At 38.0% G+C, this 11,342-nt stretch overlaps 2 protein-coding genes across 4 annotated transcripts in view; both read left to right on the plus strand.

Annotated features, from left to right (window-relative positions):
- Positions 1-1,808, plus strand: part of LOC106521004 (uracil nucleotide/cysteinyl leukotriene receptor) — a 2,628-nt gene extending 820 nt beyond the window's left edge. The window contains exon 2 of the mRNA XM_014013376.1: positions 382-1,808. Within this exon, the coding sequence (XP_013868830.1) occupies positions 417-1,289 (873 nt within the window). The 5' untranslated portion in view covers positions 382-416 and the 3' untranslated portion in view covers positions 1,290-1,808. The remainder of the gene's footprint in view (positions 1-381) is intronic.
- A 1,640-nt stretch (positions 1,809-3,448) lies between these two features.
- nphp3 (nephronophthisis 3) overlaps positions 3,449-11,342 on the plus strand; it is an 11,481-nt gene continuing 3,587 nt past the window's right edge. For 2 of the 3 annotated variants that reach the window (XM_014013377.1, XM_014013378.1), the window contains exons 1-18: positions 3,449-4,118; positions 5,727-5,852; positions 5,931-6,081; positions 6,191-6,343; positions 6,889-7,022; positions 7,280-7,440; positions 7,549-7,705; positions 8,081-8,155; positions 8,263-8,433; positions 8,529-8,632; positions 8,814-8,928; positions 9,032-9,175; positions 9,341-9,438; positions 9,596-9,698; positions 9,810-9,892; positions 10,040-10,178; positions 10,638-10,802; positions 10,889-10,983. In XM_014013377.1, the coding sequence (XP_013868831.1) occupies positions 3,792-4,118; positions 5,727-5,852; positions 5,931-6,081; positions 6,191-6,343; positions 6,889-7,022; positions 7,280-7,440; positions 7,549-7,705; positions 8,081-8,155; positions 8,263-8,433; positions 8,529-8,632; positions 8,814-8,928; positions 9,032-9,175; positions 9,341-9,438; positions 9,596-9,698; positions 9,810-9,892; positions 10,040-10,178; positions 10,638-10,802; positions 10,889-10,983 (2,501 nt within the window). In that variant the 5' untranslated portion in view covers positions 3,449-3,791. Of the gene's footprint in view, positions 4,119-5,726; positions 5,853-5,930; positions 6,082-6,190; positions 6,344-6,488; positions 6,506-6,888; positions 7,023-7,279; positions 7,441-7,548; positions 7,706-8,080; positions 8,156-8,262; positions 8,434-8,528; positions 8,633-8,813; positions 8,929-9,031; positions 9,176-9,340; positions 9,439-9,595; positions 9,699-9,809; positions 9,893-10,039; positions 10,179-10,637; positions 10,803-10,888; positions 10,984-11,342 lie in introns of those variants that run through there. The other variant, XM_014013379.1, reaches the window with a different exon arrangement.

Here is an 11,342-nt window from a genome sequence, read left to right on the forward strand (position 1 = left end):
CCCCCCCACCCATGGTAGACAAAGTTATGCCCTTACTCTTGAGAACTGATTTTAGTACGATAGTAATTTTCCTAACAGCTGGGTGTAACATAATATTTTTCCCCTGCAATTGTTTCGAATCTTATAAAACATTTTAATTTCTATGTTAAGAAAACAACAGTATTACCAGCTTAAGACTGCGTCAAACAAAATGAATTCCGCTTCCTAAGTTTCATTTACTCATGACGTGGCAAGAGATGTTTTCACATCATGTTTTTGGCTTGGTACCTTTGTTATTTTCGGTTTTGTTTGCATACTGAACATCATAATAAGTCTGCAGAATGTATCAGGGTTGTAAAATGTCATAACTGGTTATTATGTGTATTTTGTGCCACATCATAGTGATTCTCAACAAGGTGTACTCTAACAGGACATCTATGGCACTGTGGGATATCCTCCTCTCCATATTTTACACCCTGGTTTTCATCATCGCTGTGCCTGGAAATGCTCTGGCGCTGTGGACCTTCTTTCACCAGAAAGGCATCTCTTCCTCTAAGGTCTTCCTGAGAAATCTATCAATCGCAGACATCTGTTACGTCCTTATTCTACCCATGCGTATAGTTTACCACCTGTCTGACAGCTACTGGCCTTTTGGGAGCATCCTCTGTAAACTGACATGTTTTCTCTTCTACCTGAACATGTACTGCAGCCTCTTCCTGATGAGTTTCATCAGCCTGGACAGATTACTGGCTGTAGTTTTCCCTTTAAGATCCCAGACTATTAGGAAGCATTTGTATGCAAATATAGCTGTTGTCATACTTTGGGTGGTAGTTACTGTTTCTATGAGCCCATCACTTTTCTCAAAAAAGAACCACGACAACTCAACTGTCACGTGCAGCATGTTGTATCTCAAAAATACGTCTTCCAAAGCTTTGCTCTCCACTGTTGTGGCGTTTCTCATCCCCTTCATCACCATAATTATTTCTTATGCAATGATTCTGTTGAAACTGAGAAAGCTCAAGCAGCAGGAAGAACGGCCGATGAAAGCCAAAGCTGTCAAAATGATCATCCTTATTTTGGTGAACTTCCTCTTTGCATTTGTGCCCTATCATGTGTGCAGGATCATGTACACTCAAAGTCACAGCTCTGAACAAACTGCAACAAACTCATTGGTAAGAGCCAATCAGATCACATCTGCACTGACCTGCATTAGCGGCGTTTTGGATCCTGTGATGTATTTTTTCTTGAATCAAGCTTACAGGAAGACATTTCTTCAGCTGTTTTGTAAAAATAGAAACCATGGTTTGTAAGAAACCTTTTTAAGGAAAGTATTGTCTTTTTAAAAAGTTAGAAAAATATTTTAGTCATCAGCTACTGTAACACGTTGCTCTTAGTTTCTCCTCATGGCTTATGTTGATTTCACAAAAAGACTATGTTTTATTACAACAGTTTTTTTAACCATAATCTTCCTGAGGAACTGAAAGTTCCGTTTTACTTTTGTAGAATATTTGACTACAGCTGATGTGAAACAAACTTTCACTGTCAAATACAAGTTTTTCCCCAATTTGAACAGGCGACATTATGAGGAGAATCTTTTCATTTTACAACATGTATCAAAACTTTTTTTTTTATTATATACAAAAATTGCATCATTTTTAAACAAATATTTACTAACTGTAAAAATATACATTTAGCTTAACAAAAATGTAATGCCAATATGTAATATGTTGTCTTCTTGCTTACTGAGGAGTGCTCAGAACTGCTATGTCCTGCAATATTTGTAAAAAATAAAATAAAATAAAACGGGTATTTGTACCACAATGAAATTATGTTCTGCATTTTGACCATCTTTATTTTTCATGAGTCAGCCCTGCAGGACAGCACCTTTCTCAGCACCAGTATTGTTGAGGAAGCAAGGTAAGTATTTTATGTTGACTTGACAGATGCGGCTCAAAGACATTAACGTTTCCATCTTTGCTACAAAGCTGCACCAAACAGAAATCAAAAACTTTCAAGTTTCAGATGTTTCTCATATTAACAACAAAAATAATAAAAAAGAATGCATTCAAAGCATTTAGTACATATTCACTAAAACCAAGAACTGATTGCCAGACAGGTAATTTATACTTTGCAAGTAAAATGTGGTAGACTAACGCAAACAGTTCCCTCAATAAACTAGAATTTGGAAAACACAAAGTGATGTTCATTATTTATTAAAGGTTGTCAATGTAAATTAGTGATGGAAAAAAATACTCTCTGCACACTGCACACTTTTTGATGTACAAAATAACTCCTTAACACCCTGAAGGAAAGGAGAAAACCTAAAAGCAAATAGGTTTTCACACATCTGTATCATTCAATCTAAACTCTCTTAAGCAGGCATGAAACAGGATGTTGTGCTTTAGACTTTCTGATAAACTATTTTCTCTCTGCATGCAAGGGCGTAAATTTAGGGGGGGGGGGGGGCTTAAAAACCCTGCATTTTTAGCATTTATTCCTAAACATACATATATGACATCGTAAATTTTTTAATAAAGTCGAAGTTACCTAAAGACAACGAGAGAGTTTCAGCTGTCTACTTAACCAGTTAATTTCTAATGTGTTTGAGCAAATGATGTCATTTTATTGGGGGGTTATATTGACTTAATGAAATTATTGTTGGGGTCATAACCCCCCTGCAAATTATGCCTATGTCTGCATGCAAATCATATAAACGTCTAATATTCTTCCAAATATGTGATTTATTACATAAAAATATGATAAGTTACAGCCTATATACAAGTTAAACTAAGTTTTTAGTTTATGACTTTTATAGATAATTCAGTTAGAACATTTTGTGAATTTATTGGCCCAAATTATTCAGTTTTTTAGTACAAAGAAAGCACATTTAGATTTTTTTCATGACATTGAACAGACAAAAAATAAAATAAAATTTCAAATTTATTAAATAGATATATTTAACAACTTATTTACTAACATTTAATATTTAAATAAGCTGTCTAACACGTTGATTCCTAATATAGGCCTAACTAATGTAAGTAAATAAAATAAAGGAAATGAAACCATGATTTAAACATAATCACAGCTATTTAAAAAAATGAATGTGTAAACCACAATGTGCAATTTCAAGTCACATTCACACTGAATGAAACAGCATTAGTTCTACTAGAAGGGGAGTTTCTGGAATTATCTAGTTTTAATAATTAACCAAATCAAATTGTAAACTTATTTAAATCATTTAATAAGTGAAACAATTGACAAATTCTAAATTTCTTCTACCGTGGTTCGGCCCCATTGTGAGTTTTACTTTGCTTATAAACAAAATTTGGATTTAATAAATTATTCAGAAGAATATATTTTAGACATTTTAAAATCAAAATGTAAATTTGAGAACATTTGTGCGAGCCAAACACGCACATCGACTTTTTTTTAGTTTGAGCTTTTCGGGCTTCCGTACTTTGAGCTTGTTACCAAGGCAGCCAGGAAGAAGCTTGTTTGTTAGCTTTAGCTCCAGCTGAAGTTTCGATAGTTTATCGAAGCAAAAATATTCACACACGTTACCGTGTCAAACATTTAGTCTTTGCACGAAAATTTATCGAACAGCAACGTCGTTGTCTATTTTTTTCTAGGTTTCTATTAGCTGTCACTTTTTGGGTTAGCTTTGTGGGTGCTAATGTAGCATTTCTGGCTCGCATTTAGCTCTTCCAACATAAATAAAACGTGTCCGTCTCCGTCGTGTTTGTTGCCGCACCGCAGCAGCTATTATGAACAACAGAAAAGGTTAAACTTTTCTACCTCTCGGACCTTTCGTCATGGGCACTGCGTCTTCTTTGGTCAGTCCGGGAGGAGAAGTGATTGAAGACGGATATGGTGGTGACGGAGGAGAAGCTTGTGAAATACCGGTTGAAGTGAAGCCCAAAGCCCGACTCCTGCGGAGCTCGTTCCGCCGAGGACCTCGCGTGATCGGGGCCAGTTTCAAATCCACGGGATCCGTGGATCTAGAATATGCCGCCGAGTACGAGAGACTCCGTAAAGAGTACGAAATCTTCCGTGTCAGCAAGAATAATGAGGTCGCATCTATGCAAAGGAAGGAAGCCAAACTGGATGAGGAGAACAAGAGGCTGAGGGCTGAGTTACAGGTAAATACATGGTCTGATTAACCAGCGTTGTTTAAAGTACCACAAAGTGATACTTGAGTAAAGATACAAGTATCTTACGAAAAAATTACTTTGGTCAAAGTTAAAGTCTCCTTTATATCACTTGAGTAAAAGTCACAAAGTATCTGATATTTTTTTGTACTTAAGTATTAAAAGTAAAAGTACTGATTTAAAATGAGCAGTTAGATTTACGTAGTGACTTTTATTAGGAGGTGACCTCCCTCCAAAAAAAGCAGAAATGACTATATTGTATTAAAATAGTTACTTTATGTTAAATATAGGATGCAGCTGTTGTATACATATATCAAGAGTGCCCAAACCTTTTCTCCAAAATGAAAATCTATCCAAGGGTTGTGGGCCAAATGCAATAATATAATTCATGAAATACAAATTAGTAGGTCCTGATGCATCTCAGTAATCCAGGTAAAAAAATCAAAAAGAAAAAAAATTGTATAGGTCCTCTGGACGGGTTCTTCTTTAATGAAACTTTTCGTCTCTCCTCCAAGAGACTTCTTCAGTCTGAGAGTTTCAGGCAAAATTCAGGATTTTAAGCCCAGCCTCCATGTGACTGATACTCACATCACATGGCTATCGTTGACACATAATTAACACCTATTGTTAACAGGGGGTGGAGTGATACTGGCAATGGCCGCACTGTAGGAGGAGGTTTTTTTTTTACAAATTAGTAGGCCTGTCACAATAAACAATAAATCAATTAATCGTATGATAAATTAAAATGAGGAAGATAAATTAAAATGAAGACAATAATTTCCATTTGCCTGCCTTTTTTTTTCTTTATGTCTCCTTTTCTAGCATAGAAAGAAGTGAACTCTGGTGTCAGGTATTTGCCAGGTGCATGGTCTCTAACCTCTGCAGCATGAAAGCCTGTGAACAGGCATTTAGCCAGAGCAGCGTCTTCAGTTTTCTGACACCACATACAGCTGGTGATGCCTTGCGATTGCAGACAATTGTTTTGTTCTTCATACACTATGTAAATTTTAATGTAAACTTCTGTAAACAGGGGTTGTTATATCATTATATTAGTTTAAACTGGTCTCCAACGATATTGTTTATCGCAATAATTTCTGAGACAATTTGTCGTGCAGTAAAATTTGTTATTGTGACAGGCCTACTTCTTAGGTACAGTCCTTTTATTGTAATGATTATGTCCTGCTGGAGTGTGACATGATTTGTTTGTGTACAAACTAATACGGTTTCAGAATTTTATATATTTATACTTCTCATTCAACCACAATTAAATTCACTCTATCTAGGAGGCACAATTTCTTTGGATAGAATTTATTTTTACAATAACAAGCTGGAATGAAAACAAGCAAAAATGAAATAAAAGTAACGACTTTCTACTTCTTACCTTTTTAAAAATGTAAGAAGTAAAAAGTACAGATAATTGTGTGAAAATGTAAGAAGTAGAAGTAAAAAGTAGGCTGTACAGATACCCAAAAATTATACTTAAGTACAGTAGCAAAGTATTTGTACTTAGTTACTTTACACCTCTGGGTAAATATGAGTGCTTCCCTCAAAACACTCATTAACTTTTAGGTGATCAACAAATCTGATTGTTTTAAACAGGCTCTACAGAAGACCTATCAGAAGATCCTCAGAGAAAAAGAAGCTGCTCTTGAGGCCAAGTACCAAGCTATGGAGAGGGCGGTCACTGTTGAACATGACAGGGACAAAGTAAAACGACAGTTTAAGGTAAATGCTTGTCTGTATGGTCAATATACAATTTTAAAAAAGGAAACTTAACCCCATAGTAATAACATGTTCGCTCAGATTTTTCGGGAGACAAAAGAGAAAGAGATCCAGGACCTCCTTCGGGCTAAGAGGGATTTAGAGGCCAAACTGCAACAGCTGCAGTCTCAGGGAATCTATGTCTATAGTCCGAATGGTTCTGACTCAGATGATAACCAAACCACAGTGACTGGTAAGACACGTGTACCTTCACACCGAAACTCTTTGTTCACCCATCAATATGTTTGATTTAACCTGTTCCATGTAGCGCTTCTTTGTCTGTCTGTTTTGTTTTCCCACAGCTGGAGGAACGCAGTGTGAATACTGGACTGGTGGGGTGTTGGGAAGTGAACCATCTATGGGTAGCATGATGCAGCTGCAGCAGACTTTCAGGGGACCAGAGTTTGCACACAGTTTAATTGATGTGGAAGGACCATTTGCAAATGTGAGCAGAGGTGAGAATGTGTTTTGTAAAAATAGAAGAGGAAAATAAGAGCCGTTATGGGGGTTTGGACGCAGTTTAAAATTAGTCAGCAGTAGTCATTGCTGCAAACACCAACTTGTGTCTCAACCACTGACCTTTGAACATTCCACACCCTCTGCAAATGTGAGCAGAGATAAGAACGTTTTTTGCCAAAACAGTTTGAAGAGAAAAAAACAATCCCCCTTGTGCGGTTTGGGGTTTCCATGCAGTGAAAAAGTTGTCTGCAGTAGACATAGCTGCAAACCCTGACTTGTGACCAATGTCCCTTCACCACAACTCATCAAACATCCTTTTCACACATTTTCTGTCTCACTTTGACAAACAAATGCCACTGGAAACACACCTAAAACCATCGCTACTTTAACAGCATCACCAAACAAAAAGTTTGGCTTTTCTTAAAACTGTCTTTTACAATATCACTTTCTGTTTACATACAATCATTTTTTTGTTTGTGAGTGTGTTCTTCTCAAAGCATACAGATTCATTTATTCCTGCATATGTCCTGTTTTTTGTCAGATGACTGGGATGCTGCGGTCGCCAGTCTTCTTCAGGTATCACCTCATGTCCCCCAGGCCTTATGGAGTAACACTGTGCGCTGCTACCTCATCTCCACACAGGACACCAAAGCTGAGCTCGATATCTTTATCAAGGTTTGTTAGATAGCTACAGGAAGTCAGCGGATCTCCTCTTTATAGAAGTTTTAATAACAGTATCCACATGAACCAGGTTTCATTTTTAACAATTCAACGGTCTTAATAGATGACGTGCAGAAGAAAATAGTTTTTTTCGAAAGTTAGTTTTTTTAGAGGGCCACGGCTTGGAAAAGTTTGGGACCCCTGATCTAGCTTATCAGTTTCCACCAATAATTATTTTTTTGGCGAACGTCTGCTTTTGTTTTGATTTACAGAAACACTCTTCAGAGTTACGTCAGATGTGTGAGTGTTTGGGCCATTTCTACCTAAACGTTTACTTCCCAGAGGAGACGGCTGCTTCGTACATCACGGAGCGCAAACAGGAGATCGAAAAGAGCTCCGTGTGCGTGCTTCTCCTCAAGTCCACTGTTACCAGGTAGAGTTTGTTTCTGCATCTCCTCTTCTTCTCATGTAGTGTTGATTAATTACGTTAGGATAAAAACCCTTTCTGTTTGGATTTTCATTTAAAATGCATTTTTTGCAGCTCTGTGATCGAGGATTGTGAGGAGGCTTTTGTGAGGAATCTGGATGGCCACTCACTGGTGCTGTACCTTCGGACTGAAGGGGATGGCGGTTTGACTGAACCCATCAGGCAGCTGTTGGAGAAGGTCAACACAGCAGACAAGGCTGCCAAAGTTAAGGTGCGTCTTATTTTTTTAAAAAAATGCAAAACAGAATACAGGGGTGGGGGGATTTATCCCATCAAGACCAGCTGAAGTGCTGCTGCCGTCCTGTGTTCGTAGGTTGTGGTGTTTTACATCATTAACCCCAAAACAAGATTGGAGTTGTTTTTTCCTAATATATTATTTCTTATTTTTCTAATTAAATACTCTACAAAGTGGCTTTTAGAGTTTGTTGCAATCTTACACAATGCAGATCCATCGTAGCCACTACTAATTCTGAACAAAATGCAGATGGTCTGTGTTCATTGCATTTAAACGTGACACTCTGTGTTTTCCTGGTCACTAAATGTTTCGCTGTTGATTGTTCTGACGTTATTAAACCTTTATATTCAGGTGGTGGATCATAGTGGCTTAGCAGAAGACGGCGCTAACCTCATTTATACTCAGCTGAAGAAAGTCATTAAGCAGGTACAACATGTGTTTTTTTATTGGCTCAATACCAAATGGAAAGTTTATACAAAACTAATTATTTTTATACCATTGGCTCCTCACAACTTTTTTTGCTCATCATCCAGGAGTTGCTGGGTTTCGAAGGAGCAGATGCGGACTCTAAGGACGCTGTCGTAGACGAAGGACATGAGGAGGACTCTGGAGACGTGCTGTGGGACCTGCATGATGAACAGGAGCAGATTGAATCCTATCAGCAGGCCTGTAACAGCACTGCCTCCCAGTTAGGCTTCCAGAAGGCAGGACAGATGTTCTTTGTTCAAATTTTTTGATCCTCTCTTCAAACTGAGCACGTTTATATTGATGCGTCCTGTGCTTCCTATGTTGTTCTCAGTATATAGATCGTTTGAATGATATGATAGCTGCCCCACCTCCCACACCACCTCTGCTGGTTTCTGGTGGGCCAGGCTCGGGAAAGTCCCTCCTGCTTTCCAAGTGGTAAGACCTGGTTTTTAAGGACTAAAACGGACCAATGGTGAATTCCTTTTAATTAAAACCCTTAAATGCAAACACAAAAAACATTTTTGCATGCAGACTTTAATGAAGTCTTAAATCATTTTCTAAATTTACTAGATACGTTACAACATAGCAGAATAATTGTTGTCTGATTATGTTTTAGGGTTGAGCTGCAACAGAAACAATCCCCCAACTCCTTGTTCCTTTATCATTTTGTCGGCCGCCCACTTTCCACGAGCTCAGAGCCAGTTCTCATTATCAAACGCCTCACAGTCAAAGTAGGAAGTTCCTTTTATTGGCTTGTTTCTTTTGAAAAATTCAGATCTCACTTCATGTGTGAGATCATCATTGCCGTTTCTCTGTTTGTTTATTGTCCCTTAGCTGCTGCAGCATTTCTGGTCCCTTTCTGGTTTAACCATGGATCCCAGTAAAACCTTGGAGGAGTTTCCCCGCTGGCTTGAAAGACTGTCGGCACGGCATCAAGGAAACATCATCATCATCATCGACTCAATTGACCAAATACACGTAAATACCCGCTCCCCCCGGTTTAAACCAAACACTTACCTTGTTTATGTCAGCATTAGTTTAAACTCTTTATTTTGCACGCTGTTTTTGTCTCCTACATTTCAAAAACATTTCTCCTGTTTGGCTCTTTTTTTTTTCATTCTTTTTTTCTTTTTCTTTTTTCAGCAAGCAGAAAGGCACATGAAGTGGCTGATTGACCCCCTCCCTGTTAATGTCAGAGTTGTGGTTTCTGTCAATGTAGAGACATGTCCTCAAGCTTGGAGGTGATGCATTCTGCTTCAGCTAACTGTTAATTTACCTTACTATGCATCACACTGCTTTTACTAGTGTTTATTTATTTCTCATGCGGCGGTGAAGAAGTCTAAAAATGCACCTTTTATTTGCATTTGTAATTTATTATTATTATTATTATTATTTTAGATTGTGGCCCACACTCCACTTAGATCCACTCAGTCCTAGAGAAGTCAAGAGCGTAGTCACCGCAGAGTGTCAGAGCATGGGTCTTAAACTGACCAAAGACCAGGTCAGTTATTACCCCTTATTAAATAAAATGTATGTTAGAATATCCGACATCACAAAAGGTTGTTTTCTGTTATTATTTGAAACGGTTCAAAGTTTTCTCATTTTGTTTTAGGAAAAAAAACTGGAAAGGCACTGCCGCTCTGCATCGACCTGCAATGCATCATATGTCACACTGCTGGCAAGGATGATCGCAAGGTCAGCCATTTCTGGTGTTTATTTTTATTTTTACATTTATGTGCAAAAAAACAGCACTACATCTTTTATGTTTTTTTTTATTCAAGCTGTGGTTTGCCTATATGTTAAACATTGCTTGTTCTTTTAACATTGTTTTTATTATATTAGTGACAGATGTGACTTGTCTCTGGAGAAGAGCCTGGAGCAGTGTCTGCTGTGTCAGGACTCCATGTCTCTCTATCGCTTGGCGCTCAACATGACGCTACGTTCCCTCAGCACAGACACAGAGAGACGTGTGATGAAAGAGGTAACATTAGCACAGGATCACCCTTATTGGTCTTAAAGGGACCCCCGATTAGTTATCAACGCTCTCTGGTTTCATTTAAAAGAGTCGATCATCAGATATTGTCCAAGATTAACCTTCAGGGTGGATATAGCTCGCTAGCAGCCTCGCACCGAGGACCTGTCCACGTCATCATTTACCCAGAATGCTTTGCGTGTAAATAAAATGGCTCTGTCCATGTTAAACTATATTTAAAAAAATTTACAAAACTAAACAGCCTACAGTATTTTTACAGTCTTTATTTTACAGTTAAAATAAATGTTTACCAAATAAGGTCTAATGTTACAACTAATCAGGGATCCCTTTAAATACAAACACACCTGTAAATTGATTCATCCACTTAAAACTCTGACTTTCCGTTGAACTGAATACAAACAGCTGTTTTGTGCTCAGCAGATGGTAACGCACTTTGTCTCTCTTTAGATGCTGTGCCTTGTATTTGCCAGCCATAATGGAGTGAGTGAATCAGAAATATTGGATTTTTTCCCAGAGCTGGAGTTACCCGTGCTGTCGTTTCTGCTCCACCGCCTGAACAGACTCTGCATCACAACCCTCCGCTGTGGACTCGTCACTTTTCAGCATCTGCAGGTGCTCCTTGACCGAATTAACAGCCGATAAAACTAATCCAAGTGTTCACTTTTAAACAGTTTTTTTCTCATCTGTGCGTGTGACAGGCTTGTGAGGCTGTGAGACTGGAGTTCCTGAGTGGAGGAAGCAGCTCTGCGTCCTACAGAGAGAAACTTATTCATTACTTCAGCCAGCAGCTGAGGTTTTGTCCTCTCGTCCAACATATACAACATAAAGCAGGGGTTCTTAACCTTTTTGATCTCAGGGCCCAATTTGAGATCAAAAATTGGGCTTTATGTGGCCCAGTCAGACATTACCAATGTATGGATCAAAATGATAATTATTCTAATCTAAATCTTGGTTTAATTTTTATTGCATTTACATCACAACTAAACTATCATAACAAACATAACTAAATTACAGTTTAAAAGTAAAACTCCTGTCAAATAATCACAAGACATGATTATGACAAATATTTTTATATTGTAACCTGCCCATAACAATTATTTGAACAAATACAACAGTTACAGTAGTGAACAGACCACTCAGGCTTATCAGCAC

Source organism: Austrofundulus limnaeus, unplaced genomic scaffold, assembly GCF_001266775.1.
Source record: "Austrofundulus limnaeus strain Quisiro unplaced genomic scaffold, Austrofundulus_limnaeus-1.0 Scaffold100, whole genome shotgun sequence".
In the NCBI taxonomy this organism is placed as follows: Eukaryota; Metazoa; Chordata; class Actinopteri; order Cyprinodontiformes; family Rivulidae; genus Austrofundulus; species Austrofundulus limnaeus.